The sequence below is a fragment of the Anser brachyrhynchus genome (genome assembly GCF_964034855.1).
Source record: "Anser brachyrhynchus genome assembly, chromosome: 1".
NCBI lineage: Eukaryota > Metazoa > Chordata > Aves > Anseriformes > Anatidae > Anser > Anser brachyrhynchus.
The window spans coordinates 81225919-81242481 of NC_137694.1; the positions used below are offsets into that span (position 1 = coordinate 81225919).

At 37.8% G+C, this 16563-nt stretch overlaps 1 protein-coding gene and 1 long non-coding RNA gene across 2 annotated transcripts in view; one reads left to right on the top strand and one right to left on the bottom strand.

Moving 5' to 3' along the window:
- The window catches only part of LOC308188532, an 11183-nt gene extending 2783 nt beyond the window's left edge, over window positions 1-8400 (bottom strand). Inside the window, exons 1-3 of the long non-coding RNA XR_013945551.1 lie at window positions 7940-8400; window positions 1660-1817; window positions 1090-1280 (exon numbers count right to left, since the gene is read on the bottom strand). This is a non-coding gene — a long non-coding RNA (uncharacterized lncRNA). The remainder of the gene's footprint in view (window positions 1-1089; window positions 1281-1659; window positions 1818-7939) is intronic.
- ANO2 (anoctamin 2) overlaps window positions 1-13113 on the top strand; it is a 207009-nt gene extending 193896 nt beyond the window's left edge. Inside the window, exons 21-25 of the mRNA XM_080577713.1 lie at window positions 1165-1317; window positions 1420-1472; window positions 3163-3344; window positions 9419-9524; window positions 11111-13113. Of these exons, the coding sequence (XP_080433839.1) occupies window positions 1165-1317; window positions 1420-1472; window positions 3163-3344; window positions 9419-9524; window positions 11111-11392 (776 nt within the window). The 3' untranslated portion in view covers window positions 11393-13113. The remainder of the gene's footprint in view (window positions 1-1164; window positions 1318-1419; window positions 1473-3162; window positions 3345-9418; window positions 9525-11110) is intronic.
- Window positions 13114-16563: the final 3450 nt, after the last annotated feature.

The window sequence follows — 16563 nt, forward strand, 5'->3', positions numbered from 1 at the left end:
GGGAAGGGAAGGAAGGGAAGGGAAGGGAAGGGAAGGGAAGGGAAGGGAAGGGAAGGGAAGGGAAGGGAAGGGAAGGGAAGGGAAGGGAAGGGAAGGGAAGGGAAGGGAAGGGAAGGGAAGGGAAGGGAAGGGAAGGGAAGGGAAGGAAGGGAAGAGAAGAGAAGAGAAGAGAAGAGAAGAGAAGAGAAGAGAAGAGAAGAGAAGAGAAGAGAAGAGAAGAGAAGAGAAGAGAAGAGAAGAGAAGAGAAGAGAAGAGAAGAGAAGAGAAGAGAAGAGAAAGAGAAGAGAAGAGAAGAAGAGAAGAGAAGAGAAGAGAAGAGAAGAGAAGAGAAGAGAAGAGAAGAGAAGAGAAGAGAAGAGAAGAGAAGAGAAGAGAAGAGAAGAGAAGAGAAGAGAAGAGAAGAGAAGAGAAGAGAAGAGAAGAGAAGAGAAGAGAAGAGAAGAGAAGAGAAGAGAAGAGAAGAGAAGAGAAAAGAAAAGAAAAGAAAAGAAAAGAAAAGAAAAGAAAAGAAAAGAAAAGAAAAGAAAAGAAAAGAAAAGAAAGAAAAGAAAAGAAAAGAAAAGAAAAGAAAGAAAAGAAAGAAAAGAAAAAATAAGTGAGAATAACATTCTCCTTTGCTAGGACTTCAAGCAGGAGATTTCTAACTTTGGAGGATTTCTTTGATACAAGTAGGGATGAAAATGCTGTATGGCACCACAGACACATGCATCCACAAAGATATTTATTGTGTTCTTGTTCTTGTCAGATTGTCACAAAATTTTCCAAAGGAAGCTGGAAGAAACATTGACACATTGTAGATTTCCTTCTCCTGCTTACTAATACATCCTTTTCCATAAAGGCAAAAGTACAAGGAAAAACAGTAGCATCTTGAACAGCAGAAGAATACACAGAGAACTCTTCGTACTTTAGTAAATGTATTATTTACTTTGGCTTGTGTTGATGTGCTAGAGATCAGAAGGATTATTGGAACCATTCATAAAACATAGTGACAAACCTTTCTCTCTTTCATAACCTTGCTTTGTGATATTTATTACTGTGTCCAAATTGCAAAGTAGAGTTTTATGTGTTTTATCACCCACAAAGCTCACCAACAATTTGCTGTCAGCTGTGTTTACCAGTTCCTTTCAAAAGGCATCCTAGGACAATGCGTATTTCTCTTCCAGTTATCCAGTTTGGCTTTGTCACACTCTTTGTTGCCTCCTTCCCTCTGGCACCACTCTTTGCTCTTCTGAACAACATCATAGAAGTCCGACTTGATGCAAAAAAGTTTGTTACTGAACTAAGGAGGCCAGACACAGTAAGAGCAAAAGATATAGGTAAGCAACTGAAAATCATTAAAGTGATAAGAACAACAAGAATTCAACAAAGAAAAAAAGATTATACTAAATCTCTTAACAAGTGCTGTTTTTCACTTACAGGAATTTGGTATAACATTTTGAGTGGTATTGGAAAGCTTTCAGTTATCATTAATGTAAGTATTTGGTTATACCTGTTTCTGCACATGACCTTAGGTGCTTATATTGTCACTCCAACATTATATAAAAGTGATGTTTAAATTTCTCAATTGTTATAAAATACAATAAAATCTAAATTATCCAGTTTATTCTTGTGGAAGTGTAAAATGATCTAAATTACAAAGGAGAGGGCCATCCACTCACCTCATTCTCTATATCCTTGTGTTATGTAGGACAGGAAGACTAATTCACATAAAAACAACTGATGAATGGGATCTGAAGAGGCAACACTTCAGACAATTGATAAAAATCTGCTTCTCATTCATACCCATGTCTTTTTTATGTCATTGCTACTATAACTGCTGATATGAAAGAAAAGGATGTAAACATAACATCTATTAGTGCATTCTGGAAGCAGAAAGCCCTTCGAAGAAAAAGTATTAGCATTTGTTCTTATATCTACAATATGATTATATCTCTAAACATCATTTCTCCCACAGATTGAGTTTGTCTGTAAGAGTAGCTTTTCTGGGTTGTCTCACACACTTCCCAAGCTACCAAATCTAAATAGAAAAATATATTCTTAAAACAAAACAAAACAAAACAAAACAAACAAACAAACAAAAACCTAGGAGTGTAATCATAATATTATGGGATTTTTGACCCTTGGATTTCAAAGCACTTAAGAAATATAGATGGTTGTCACTACTGAGGGGAAAATTGTGTTATGAAAACTGAAGGGGAAACTTGTGCAGATGTGTTATGCAATTTATTTAGTACAGTCACTTCCAGCACAACAGCATTCTGTAGCAGTATGTAAACTATCATTACAACTCAGAGAACTATAATTCTTCCAGAGAAGTGGAGTTCTTTGACTTGGGTGGAATATTGTTCAGTTATGGCTTGGCTGTTTCCAGGATTTAAGGTAGGAAATCTCTGTGGCCTTGTACATACCCATAAAGTTGACATCAGGCATAGATTTCAGGCTTTCCAGCACTGATCTGTGCTAGATGAGCAAAACTTTGCAGTTTCTTGCTTTTATCTGAATACACTTTGAAGATTTATGATCCTTAATTAATTAAGGATCCTTAATCCTGTCTCAAACAAATTCTGAACATTTTTATTTTAGGGAGTATTTCATTAATATATCTGTTAGTGACAGAAATGTAAATATGGCCATGTTTGGTTTGAAAAAATACTCAATGCCCAAATCTGCTTCTCTACTGCATCTGAATAATATTGATGCAGACTATTCACCAACACACCATTTTAAATTAATTTAATAATGAATTTAATGAATTCTTATTGGTATGATCTAGATATTTGTGTGTCTGATTCACTCACAACTATACCAGTTTTATTTCAGCATGACATCCACTGATGTCAGATGTGTAAGTCCTGATGCTGAGGTGAGAGTGGAGGGTGACTACACTTAGCTAGTGTAATCAAGATGCTCCCTAACTACAATGTTCTCCTTGAGAGGCAGAGCAAGTCACTGTGCATTTATACAAATACACATTCTGTACCAGGTCTGTCCATTTAACTCCTACTTCATCACCACTCCAAACTTACTTGAACATGAAAATTATCACCTGAATTAACTTAATCTGAAAAACATTAGACATACATTCACCATGTTGTTTCTTCTTCTTCTTCTTCTTCTTCTTCTTCTTTTTTTTTTTTCTTTTTTCTTTTTTTGTCTCCCAGGCTTTTGTAATTGCTGTCACATCTGATTTCATTCCACGCCTTATGTATCAATATGCATACAGTCAAAATGGAACCATGCATGGCTTCGTCAATCACACACTCTCATACTTCAATGTCAGTCATCTCAAGGCTGGAACACAGCCAGAAAACTCCCCATTTGCACAGGATATTTTATTCTGCAGGTAAAATGCTTTTAATCAAAGTTTGCATAGGCAAATCTATTTCTTTGGGTCTTTTGACAGACAAAAATTTTCCAAGTGGGAGCTGATAATATTTGTGTCTTTAAGAATGTGGTTTTAAGAGTACAGCTTTTAGAGTATTCTCACTATGTTAGAAGGTTCTTAGAATGGTTTTTCCCATGCATTAAAAGGCAAAATAAACAATTTAGACAGACTTACTTGAATAAAAAAAATCCTTTCTGTACTGAAAGATGTAACTTTCGTTAAGGACACTGAAGGCAGAATTCATTTTTTAAAATGGGTTCCCAGTAATTAGAACCAGGCTTTCTTTCTCTTTATTAAGCTCAGTGTTTACTTTATGAGATATGAGTTTTCAATATACTCTTTCATCTTTAAAACCTGCACTGTTACCCATCTGCAGATCTTATATTTCAGCGTCATCTTTTCAGGCTGGGAAAACAAAGGTCAACTTCCATTAAAATATGTCCAGAGTATCTAGTTCACTGCTCCTCAGGAAGAGCAGAAAACCCCAGCATGCAGATACCTATGGAGTACTTCCAGTTTGCATGAGAAATCACTAACATGGTTCCAAGGTTCTCAGTGTAACTTTGTTTTTTTCATAAAAATGTACCAAATTAGCATGAGTTTTCCTTTAACAAACATCCCCATCCATATGGATCTCCCACTTCGCTGTGACTGCTATCTTAACTTTACGGCTGTTTACCTTAACTTTGCAGCTGTTTACCTGGTCTCAGTCACTGGCCTCTACTTATGGTGTATGACTCTCCCAGTGTATTTGGAAATGTGCTCATCAGAGTAGCACAGATTTAACAGAGGAAAAATACAGAGAGAAGGAAATAATCTGTACTAGGTATAAAAGCGGTCCCCGCCTGAGAATATCGTGTCTGTGCTACCAAGCAAAATACATAAATAAATAGATTGATTGCAAAAAAGAAGCATATACTACATATTTGATCATGTACTACTCTGACTGAAAAACAACTGTGAGAATATTTTTGTTCCCTTATCAGGAAACAATTAAGAAAAAATGTCAGCATTCATATCCACTGTTTCTCATTATCACCGACCTCATTTGGATCTTACCAAAGTCACAGCTTTGGACAGAACTTTGCCTGATAAACATGAGGTATCTTGCTTGTGTCCCAAGAGACAGGCTGCAAACGCTGTCCCTTAAGCTGAAAAAAAAAATAATTAAATCTGTTTTTCTGTTTCTGGCAAATATGTTGGGAACAAGCTGACCTCTCTTATTCTTAGATTTCTGTGACCTCTGAAGATAAATGTGGTTACAATAAGCCTGGATTTTGCTCTTTACGGGCATTGCCAGAGATTAAGGTATCTTAAAAATAACCATAACAAGCCAGAAACAACTCTCCCACCGAATATCCAGAACACATTCTTTGAATATTTTCAGTAACATTTTCTACAATGTTGTGAACTCTTTGACACTACTTCCAAATAAACATTGCTGTAGTGCCAATCTGATGCGAAGCATTAGTTGTAATGATTTTTTCAGAGCAAAACAGCACTTGTGTAGCTGAAGGCAAACTAAAAGCAAACCTTGCTAAGTTATGCGACATTATTATTGGTTTAGTTCTTTTAATCTTTATAATTTGGTATGATAATGGAGTACATGAAAGCATTGTGATCACATTGAAAAGGAAAAAAAAAAACAGAAGATATGAAGTCATTAAAGGGACTTTCCATAGAATCATAGAATGGTTTGGGTTGGAAGGGACCTTATAGATCATCTAATTACACCTCCCCTGCCATGAGAAGGGACACCTTCCACTAGACCAGGTTGCCCAAAGCCCCGTCCAACCTGGCCTTAAATACCTCCGGGGATGGGGCATCCACAGCTTCTCTGGGCAACCTGTTCCACTGCTCATCACCCTCATAGTAAAGAATTTCTTTAGGAATAGGCTGCCCAAATAGCTTGGAGAGTCTTCATTCCTAGAAACATTCAACCCCCAAGTCCCTGAGCGACCTGCTCCAGCTGACCCTGCTGTCAGCAGACGGATGGTCCCCAGATGGCTGTTGGCCCTTGTGACAGACAAGGGGGAGGTCATGGGGAGGGGCCTGATGTCACTCCTCTTGATTTGTTCTAATAGGTATGGAAAAATACTGGGGTCCCAACCACTCCCGGAGCGAAGGCCAATATATATGGGCGTGTACAAATCCATATGGGGAATCACTCTACGCTAACTGCGCCCTTCAGCAGTTCTGATGCTAGATCCAGGACTGGTGATGTTTCTATCTTTCCCTCCTTTTCTCTCGCTTTCTCTGTCTCTCTATTTTTTCTACCTTTAAAATTGCCAAGAAATGCTAGGCCTACCTTGATTTCCTATAAGGCCACATAACTCAGGTAGATATAATTGTGAGAATGCCAACATTGACAGAATATTTGTTCTGTGTGTTCCTAATGAAGTTGATGTTTATGCACATACCTTGAGTGTTATCTCACCTTAGTTCACATTGAGCAGATCTGCGAATCTTAGTCACTCCCTTCATATCCCTGCCAGTGGGACGTGACAGGTCCCTTCCAACCATAGCTATTCAGTAATTTTGTGACTGCAGGATTTCCATGAACTGCTCTCATCTGGGAACACCAGGTTCTTTCACAAAGTAAGTGGTAACAGATACTACGACTCATCATTGTGCCTATGTTGGTAATGTGCCAGTTTCATGCTGTCTTGCACGTAACTTTTGCAAAGCTAAAAAAGTGTTTTGGTTTTCTTCCATCTATCACAGAATCACAGAATGCTTTGTGTTGGAAGGGACCTTAAAGATCGTCTAAAGTCCTCTGTCATGGGCAGGGACACCTTCTACTAGGCCAGGTTGCCCAAAGCCCCATGCAACCTGGCCTTGAACACTTCAAGGGTCATCCACAACTTCTCTGGGCTACCTGTTCCAGTGCCTCATCACCCTCACAGTAAAGAATTTCTTTCTTATATCTAGTCAAAATCTACCCTCTTCTGGTTTAAATGCATTACTCCTGTCCTATCACTATACTCCCTATAAAGAGTCCATCTCCAGCTTTCTTCTTCCATTAAAGAGACAACTCTGCTTCTATATTTTGTAAATTTATACAGTGTCTTTTAATTAATTAATATTCTTAATGCCCTGGTATTGATATTGTCTACACTCAGTGATCAATAGTGGATTCTAATATTTTCCGCTGAATAATTCTTATATATTCCTGCACTGCTGAAGCACTACTTCCTTGTGATTCAGTAATGTTGTCTTCAATTTACTGAGGGCATTATATCAGTTTATTTAGATATATTTGCAGTTACACCTACATATAATTCTGATCGTTTCTACCAATTTGTCTTTGTCCCCACACTAATTACTTGTTAAATATATCTGCATATTTCTCTTAACACTGGCTGCAGGTCGATTTTGTCTAAGTCATGCCTGGTCCTTTCCGTCCATCCTCACTTAAACCTCCCCTCCCCCAAGAAATTACCTGCAGAACCTGTAGACATTAGCGGTTAGAAAAGACATGGATTGTTGCACTTTAAAGTGTCATGTTCCATAGAATATTTAAAAGGGAGGTGGGGCTGAAGCCCAGCTACCTTGTCTGTAGCTCTGAAAACACCTCCCTTTACCACAAGTCATTTGCTGGTGTTCTGCTAAATTTTGATTCACACATCATAAGCAGTGTGATTTACCACTTGGCCAGGTGAAGTTTTCATGGGATCTGATGTCCTACAACACTTGCATAGTTTGTAAAGCTCCAAGTACATTAAATTGAAAATGCACCACCATTGGAGACCCTTTCAGGTGATTCTGTGCTCACTCTCAAGACTCACATTGATTTATCGTGCTAGGAAAATGTACAATAAACTCAGTGTTTTTCCTTGTCTTGATGTTCAGGCAAATTAAATTCAATGGAATTGATTCTGTCCTTTCCTTTAGCCCTGGTACACTGGTTTGTACAATGTGTAGGAGTCCGTGTTGTACAAAAGGATGCAAGAGGGGAAATCTCACAATGCAGGCATAGCATAGGACCAAAGATAGGAAGGAGAGCCAGACTGCTGCGTGTGCACCCAATGAACAAAACAAATTATCTGGGCTCTAACCAAACCCAGATAGTGCTTCCATAACTTATAACAACCCCAATTTACAGTTATTGTCTCCTCCTCTTCCTCCTCCCTTTCTGCATCACAGGTTGTATGTACCCTGTGTACTTTGTCTCCAAAAGCTGCAGCCCAGAATTACATTCAGCATTTCAGACTGAATTTGTTATGAGTTTGGGAGGTTTTGTAAATGTATAATTTAACATGCAAAACCACGTGGATAGAACCTGAAGGTAATTTTGGTAAGCACACCTGCAAACTGAAGCTGACAGATTTTATATATGAACCTTCTCCATTATCCCCCGATGGAGGCTTTTCCGCAGTTTAATGAATCTTACTGTCAGGAAGGGTTTTGTGGTATTCAAAACAGATTTTCTGTTTCTTAATTTCATCCCATTAAACCTAGTCAAACACTGTGAACAGCACTAAATTATCCCTTTCAGTCCTAAGGGCACAATTTGTGCATGGTTATCATGTCCAACTGTGGCTGTTACTTACCAAAATGGAGCAATACATGTGCACTTTAATCTTCTTTGGTGAGTCAGTCTGTTAAGCCCCTGGATTGTTCTGCTGAACTGCCTTCAATTTCTTTTTCTTTCTTTCTTTCTTTCTTTCTTTCTTTCTTTCTTTCTTTCTTTCTTTCTTTCTTTCTTTCTTTCTTTCTTTCTTTCTTTCTTTCTTTCTTTCTTTCTTTCTTTCTTTCTTTCTTTCTTTCTTTCTTTCTTTCTTTCTTTCTTTCTTTCTTTCTTTCTTTCTTTCTTTCTTTCTTTCTTTCTTTCTTTCTTTCTTTCTTTCTTTCTTTCTTTTTCTTTCTCTCTCTCTCTCTTTCTCTCTCTCTCTCTCTCTTCTCTCTCTTTCTTTTTTTTGCTTCTCTTCCTACCTCTCTCTTTCTTCCCCCCCCTTTTTTTTCCCCGCTCTTTCTCTTTCTTTCTTCCTTTCTCTCTCTCTTTCTTCCTCTCTCTGCCCCCCCCCCCCCATCTCCTCCCCCCCCCTCCCCCCACTCACAGCTGAATGGCTGAATGCAGCATTCCAGGTGTGGCTTTACCTGAGAATGTTCAGAGAAGGGCTAATATCTCCCAGCACCATCATGTCTTTTGTTTATACATCCACAAGTCATACTGTCCTGGTGCCATATTTCAAACTTGTTATAACTTGCTGGCCACTGTAAACTCCAGGCTATTTTCATTGCATTTGCTTGCAGTCTTTATCCTCTCAAAGACCTTTCAATTGTTTTATTTTTAATTATTTTCCATTTCCCCAGATTATTCTCATTGTGTTTCCTGTCTGTATTTCTTATTGCTTTCTGTATTTCCTGCTATCTGCAAAACTTTCCAATTTAGGAGCATCTGTGGGTTTTATTAGCCTGTTGTCTATTTCCAAAAGATTGATGATAATACTAAAAGCACCAGTCTTTGCACCAAACGACTAAATCTTTCTTTTATCCTGTCTAAAGCCAGAAAGCTTTATTTTAGGAAGTGCTTTTTCTATGGCTCCCCCTGTCGTTTATGCAGACAGGAACCACTAGAGTGTGAGTCAGGTATTATGTGGGCTGATTTACTTCCTAAACTGATCTCAGTTCAGGTGTGATGAATACATGCTTGTTTCCTGTGGTCTGACAATGCCTTGGACTATATCTATGCTTTAGCTTCGACAGTTTATTCCCTGTACAGTGACATCAGTTTAACATTTACAAAATAAAGGACGCATTTTTAGATCTGGGAAAATCTGGAAATTTCCAACATTAGAACAATGTTCTGATTTTGGTTACAACTGTGAAAACCAGCGTAAGCTTGCTAAATCAGTGGCAATAGTCCAGCTCTAATTCTGGAGTTGTATTTCATAATATGGTTTGAAGTAGGAACATCTGGAAGATTTTGTTCCTTAGATTTTGTGATTGAAAAGTCATTTCAATCAAAGCAATTGGTGCAGGAGGATATTGCTGGAATCATGTGATAACTGAGCTGCCTTCATTGACAGGTTTAAAGATTACAGAGAACCACCTTGGTCCCCAAATCAGTATGAATTTTCAAAACAGTACTGGGCAGTCTTATCTGCTCGCCTGGCTTTTGTTATTCTGTTTCAGGTAAGTCTGTTGAGTTACTGCAATTTCATTCACAGAAATATTATAATAAATGGATTTAAATGCATGTGCCAAAGAAGCCCAGGTCCAATAGAGCTTTTATGTTTGCAAATACCCAAACTAATCTGCTTATACCCAGCCTACTGGGCTGGCTGAAGTGTCAGTAAGCTGTAGCAAAGATTCTCCCTTTGTAGCACTTTAGCATACTTCCTCAATTTTCCCTCCCTGCATGGAAGGGAAGCTCCACAGCCTGCATTAGCCCCTGGCACCGGCATTGATCCCCAAAATGCCACAGGATCTTAAACATTTCAGTTAAGTGGACTCTGTCAGCTATTATACTCACAGTCATCACTTGTAAAAAGCACATAAATGCTATGTAGGCTTGTGAAACACAGATCTTTACCCAAAGCAAGAAATAGACAGAATTAATAAATCCTCCAAGGTCTTTTGTCACTTCCCACAAGTCAATGGAGTAAATTCTCCCCAAGTATTGAGAGTTCATTGATAAGGGATTTGTTATCAATATTTTGTATTCTGAATGTAAAAAGCCTTATGCTCTCATCCTTGATCTGGTATCCCTTGACAGTCAAATCAGGCCCACCCCTAATATTGAAATCTGCCTGTCTTTTCTTCTCTCCTTCCAAATATTCATAAGAGTGTCTGAGAGGCTTGCCTGGTTTATATTGCCATCTTCTGTTTCTTTGCTCTGACTTCAGTAATTTTCCACCGCTGCCTGCAAAATATTTGAAGCCACTGGTTATGCTGGACCTCAAATAGTCTGCCTGTTGTTCTGCCAGAGTACATTCCCTGATTAATTAATTTCATTGTCTCATGTGGGAATGGAGTGTTCATAGTAGTAAACTTGTCAGCAAATGTTCTCACACATTTAGAGACATTACACAATACAACAGTTTTTGAAGTATTAGCATTATAATATAAACCTGAAAGCATAATTTATCAATAGATTTCACAAACGAGCAAAACTTTTTGCCAAGTCTTCTTCCTGCTACTATGTTATATGACCATCACCTGTAATGACATTGATGTCTGAGGTTCGAAATTCTGGCTCATATGCTACAGTAATATAAATAAATCCTGCTTGTCAGCAGACAGAAGGATTTGAGGGCATAAAGACCATGGAAGTTGTCTGCTATCTGCTTAGGCCACATTGGAAACACATGGGTATGATGGTATTGGAGGATGATTTCACTGACACTGCTCTTCAGTAATGGATTCTGAACCCAGTCTCAACAAGTCTGATGTTGAGAACTGAGCACCTTTGAACACCTGTAAGGAATAACACTGGTTTAGCTACTTAATCCATGAGTCATTGGATGAATCCAAATCCATTCCCTTTTCAAGCCCAACTGAAGCATGTGTTTAATTCAATCTCACCACTGAGGGGGAGTTGAGCAAACATACATGAGCTCTTTCCTGAACTGAGGACATATTCAACTACTTTATACTATGTGCTTTCAGCAAAATGTTTTTGGTATATGCCTCATACCTATAGCAAAGGTTTGATTTTGCTCTAGTGGGAGTATTTTGGATTCTTCATTCTTGTTTCATGTCTGTTGCTGTGTTTGCAGAACTTAGTGATGTTCCTCAGTGTTCTGGTTGACTGGATGATACCTGACATTCCCAAGGACATCAGCGAACAGATCAAAAAGGAGAAAAGTGTGCTTGTTGACTTTTTCTTGAAGGAAGAACATGAAAAACTGAAACTGATTGAAAGCTTTATCACACGTGACAAGCATAAACACAAAAGTGGGACCAAAGACCAAAGAAGCCGAGCTGCCAGCTTCTGTCAGTTTAACCAAAGTCAGAAAGGCAGCGTTGCCTCCTTTAGCTCACAGCATACAGAAGTGTGAATCCATAGGGAAGGATAACATGTTATGCTTACCTCTGCAATACCTATTTACTGTGTGATGTGATTCCAACATGAGCAAGGGAAGGAGAGACAGTCAAGGAAGAGACGTAACAAAAAAGAGGCTTCTTTTTCTTCCTTAAAAACTCCATATATAAGTGTCTCTGTTACATTTTGTATGCTATCCAGGCTACATGATTTTCAGAGTTTACTGGTACGGGGTATGGGTTATGTTGTAACTGGTCCTCGTGGTGATGCCTGTGAGCTGGGTAGGCAAGCAGAAATGCTCCTCACTTGTGCAGAAAGACCTCAGCAGAAAGACCCTGTGGGACATGGGGAATAGAGTGGAAACTTCTGCCCTAATATCTGTCTTGGGTGGATTTGATCAACCCTAACAAAGTGCACACAATGCATGGTCTTATGGTTTGTAGCTGCCACCATATGGCTGATAAACATGTCAAGTCTCAGGGAGTCATTATGCCTTCCTAATGTACACTGCTACTTGGTGCTGTGTTGGTAGAGCATGAGGGTCTGCTGTTAAGGGGATGGAGCTGTGAGAACAGAAGGAACTGAAAATCACTGAGGAATTCCATCTACAGATATATTGTATTTTGCTTTGCAGGAGCCTGAATGCATGTGGTAATGAGCAGAGAGGCCACAACATATGCATGAGAATTAAGTAAAGCTGCTAGAGCTAGGAAAACTCATTGTTATTCATTGTCCTGAACAAAAAACTGCATGTTTGATTCTCCTCTCACTTAGACTTGGAATTCAGCCAGTATCAAGAGGAATCATGCCACTAAACAAACACCAGTGTGAAGCTGACAACTGAGAATGGAATCAAGCCCTGTAAACCATGTGACATCTCTGTGTACGTTGCGTGTAAAATAACAAAAGATGCTGTTGTGCATTTACTGTAAATTAAAATATTTTACAGATCTGTATTTCATTGGAAGAGAGACTTATTCACTAATCAAACTTTCATCTACAACGTTTAATGAATAACTATTCTGTTATGAATGGAAATAAGTCTTTGCTAAAAAAATCCATTTCTTTTACATGACATTCTGTCTCTAGCCTGACTTGAAATTCAGAGTTTAGATAAAAGATTTTCTTCTCATTTTGTCTTTTCACTACAGCTCTCAAAACCATAAAAAAGCACAAAACAAAAGAAGTGCTTCAGTTTCAGGCATTATATACAATATGATCGCTCTTTAGCATTATAATGTATTGTATATATTTCTGAAGCCTAAGAGCTTCATTGTCTTAGATGAAAAGTTCATTTTCTGTGAGAACTTTTGGTAATTTAATGAGAGAGGTGAAATTAATTGGTCTTTTTCATTCAGTGCCCAAACTAAAGAGAATGAAAATGGGAGAACTATTGCAGGGTGGGCAGAAATGAAAAGTTTCACTTTGGAATTTCATTTTTAAAGTTTTATTTAGGGTTATCTATCCCTTCTATCTAGTATATCAATTTAAAAATGATAATGTCAACTTGAATAAAATTGCAAATATTTAATTTTGTTGAAACAAAAGTGTGATGTCTCCAAGTGTTTTCCTTTTTCCCCTGTCAAAACTCATTTGCTGAATTTTAGATGAATTCAGAGAGAGTTTTGGCCACCTTCTGAAATATTTTTTTTTTTTTAATGAATAATAATTTGTTAGGAAGATTGTCCAGCTCTCAATTTGACTGCATATGTTTAAGACTAAAAATAAAACTTGTAAATGTGCAAAATATGTAGTAATACATTTTTCCTTTTTATAATACACAGAGTGATTCAAATACATATTGTATACATATGTATATGTACACAAATACATACATATGATTTGAAGAGCTCCTGACATAATGTATCGTATATAAACTATTAACAGTGTATATATATGGTGTTTCTAAGTGATTGCAATAGGTAGAAAATTACAGGAAAATATTCTTTTTAAATACAATGTAAGCTTTATCAGTATGAAAACCTCACAGTCACCTGTGGTCACATGAATAACATTTTTGTGAAGCACAAAAGTCATGATACTGTATCTTGCAGAAGCTCAGAGAATGGGTTTGGTATGACCACAACATAGATATTCAGATTTAGGTAGATGCCCTCTGCATTCACCTGAGAAAGAAAGGCACCAGCAGCCAGCTACTCATCCCATCTCAACACTGATGTTTGATCTGAATGGATCACCTCTGAGAACACCTACCTCTTTCCCTGCACTCTAGATGGAACCCAGATAAATGCCTTAGATTGTGCGTTTAGGTTTTAGGATGCAGAAGTCCAGCACCTAACCTCCAGAGTCTGAGTGCTTAAGTTGTTTACTTAGAATTAGCTGAATCTCCAATTGATTATACTTTTTCTGTTTTGTTTTAAATTTGCTAGGTGCTTGAATGAATATCTTTTTAAGAATTCGGTTTCCTGGTGGAAATCTGTAACAGAAATGAGGAATAAAACTTGTTTACCCACTGCTATGATTAACATTTAAGTGAGAACACTATATCTCCTCCAAAACTGCCACATTTTACTTTCAAAGGATGAACAAACTCTGTTGGGCATTCCAAGGTCTCATATATTAAGAGACCCCTTACCATAACTCATGTCTCAAACACCTGATATTAATGACAACTATGCACTCATTTATACCAGGTGGCATTCTGGTGGGAGATCTGGAGTTTTGGTACTGTCTGGACATTGTGGTTTACATCTCTAGTTTACTGAAATGCAATTAATTTTCTTCACTCCAAAATGTCTCTGATGGGGAGAAAAGTTGTGTTGTTTTAACAGCAGAAATATCAGACTTGCCGGACTTTTAGAATACTGTGATGTTCCCTTTCTTTTTCCAAACCGGTGGAAGTGCATGCAGGGTTTGTAATGAGGTATACAAGTTACATGGCACCCTCTTTTCCAGTTGGTTGTTGGATACAGTAGAGTCAGAGTTAAGGCTCTTAAAATAGAACCACTTTTGTACATTCTCCCTCCATCCAGGAAATATTTTCTTGTCTTTTTAAAAATTCTGAGTGAGTCAATAATGGTCAGAAAAATGCTATCGCAAACTTGAATATATCAGGCTGTTGTTACTCAAAATCTCCATAACAAGCAACTGAAGTGCTTGCTATGATTATGTGTTTCTGGATGACAACGTGTTGCTAGGACAAGAGGAACTAGAGAAGCAGGCAGATATACACTCGTGCTCTGAAAGTTTTCCTGAGGTTTATATATCTCACCCAAATAAGGCTGGGAAAGAGGCATTGCAGCAACTATGCCTGATATCCAGATTGGATCTACTATGATATCACAAGCAGAGCAGACAGCTCAATTATCTTTATCTGTGATATGGTTTCTATTTTTCCCTTAAACTTGAGAGTTTCATTCACTGAGAATTCCTGCACATTTTGTATTTGACTCAAGTGCAGTCCCTAAGGATCATATCCATTGTTACATTTCTATGGTAACCTCTGGATTCTTCTGACACTACTTCTCATCAGCTACTGTAATTGTAGATCATTGATTGGGCCTACATTCATTCCCAGTTTCTAACTTATGTCCTTTGGACAAAGCGTGACTTTATCTGATCCCTTTTTATCAGAATGATACTTGTAAATCTATCTGCAAATCATCCCCTTAACATAACTCGTCTCAAGCAAAGAATGACTTTTTCAAGAGACATGCATGGAAAGCCCTCTCTAGGGAAGAAGAGAGCAGGGATGTAAGTAGAAACCCAACACGATAATAAAACCTGTGAGCTATTGTGACTCCTGGGTTTTAGCAATGAAAATGAGCTAAAATCTCTGCAAAAGAAAGGTAAAAAGTAAGCAGTGAAGAAATGTGCATAGGTGTTGTGAACATTTAGTTCAGAGTTTAATAGTCCATCCAACTGTTCCAACTCTAAAGTTAAAAAAAAAAAAAAAAGGAAACAAAATGTTAAAACAAACAAACAAACAAAAACCTATATCCCTTTGTGTGTAAGTAGCTAATGCCACACTGAAAACTACACATAGTCACAAAACACCAAACCCACACTCTAGGCTCCATTTCTGGTGTTATTAATAGAAACGTACATAATTGCACATCTAACCATAACTGTGAGAATAGGAAGTAACAAAGTAGAGGAATGAGGCTAATATAAAGCCTTAAGATGGATATAAATGGATCTGACATAATTATTAGACTGTGTAAGGTCTCTGCCTCCCAGTCTCTCTATGGCCAGCAGAAGCTTATGATGACTGAAAGACGTTGTAGCTCCATTCACCACAGCCTCTCCTTTGGATTGTTGGTGCAAGGTAGTTTAAAAGAGCTTTCCTAGGTTATTCAGGAGAAGAAATTGACCCATATTGAAGGGGCCTTTACTCCTGCATCATGCTGTGACCTTCAGCATCATTTAGTTCAAGAATCCATCAGAGCCTTTTCACAGTTACTAGCCCTACCTTTATAGAAGGCTTGCAGGAATTGAGTGAATCTATAGGGGAATGTTATCCCTTTGTGTCATGCCTTCTTCATGGATATTTGCCCTCTTTTAAAAGTATCAGCACTCATAGAGATATCATTGTAATGGGTGTCACTGCCTTTTCAATCCTCAGCTTTCTCAGAATGTAGAAAATGTTGCTATCTAGACCTCTTTTACAATTTGACCTTTCATGACACTCAAAACTAATGAAATATAGTCCAGGAAGAAAAGGGCAGCCTATATAGAAGTATGTTTGTTAAATTATTGCTTGGAAATGTCCAAGCACAATATTTACCACTGTTACCAATAAACTCTTCTGACTACAATAATATAACATCTGTTACAGTTACGCAGTCTCACCCTTTAATTATGCACAGATGGCTTTCTTCCCAGTGTGGTATAATCTTTTTGCTTTTGAGAAGAAAATACAAACCCATTTTTTGTGACCTATTCTTGTACATAACTTTCTTCACACCATGTACCAGTTAACACATTTCACGTGTGCAGTAATATAAGATTTTCAGCAATAGCAGTAGAAAGTGCCTTCATGGGTAAGGAGAAAAGATAGGACATACACCCAAACTCCTATACCTTGCCTAGGAAAGGACATTGATATGTGTTTCATCTGAAAGACCCATAGACAATGGAGGAGGTATATTTCTAGAAAGAAAAAAAAAAAAAAGAAAAGAAAAGAGTACATATTCTTTATGCCTTATGTACAACCTAGCATTTTTT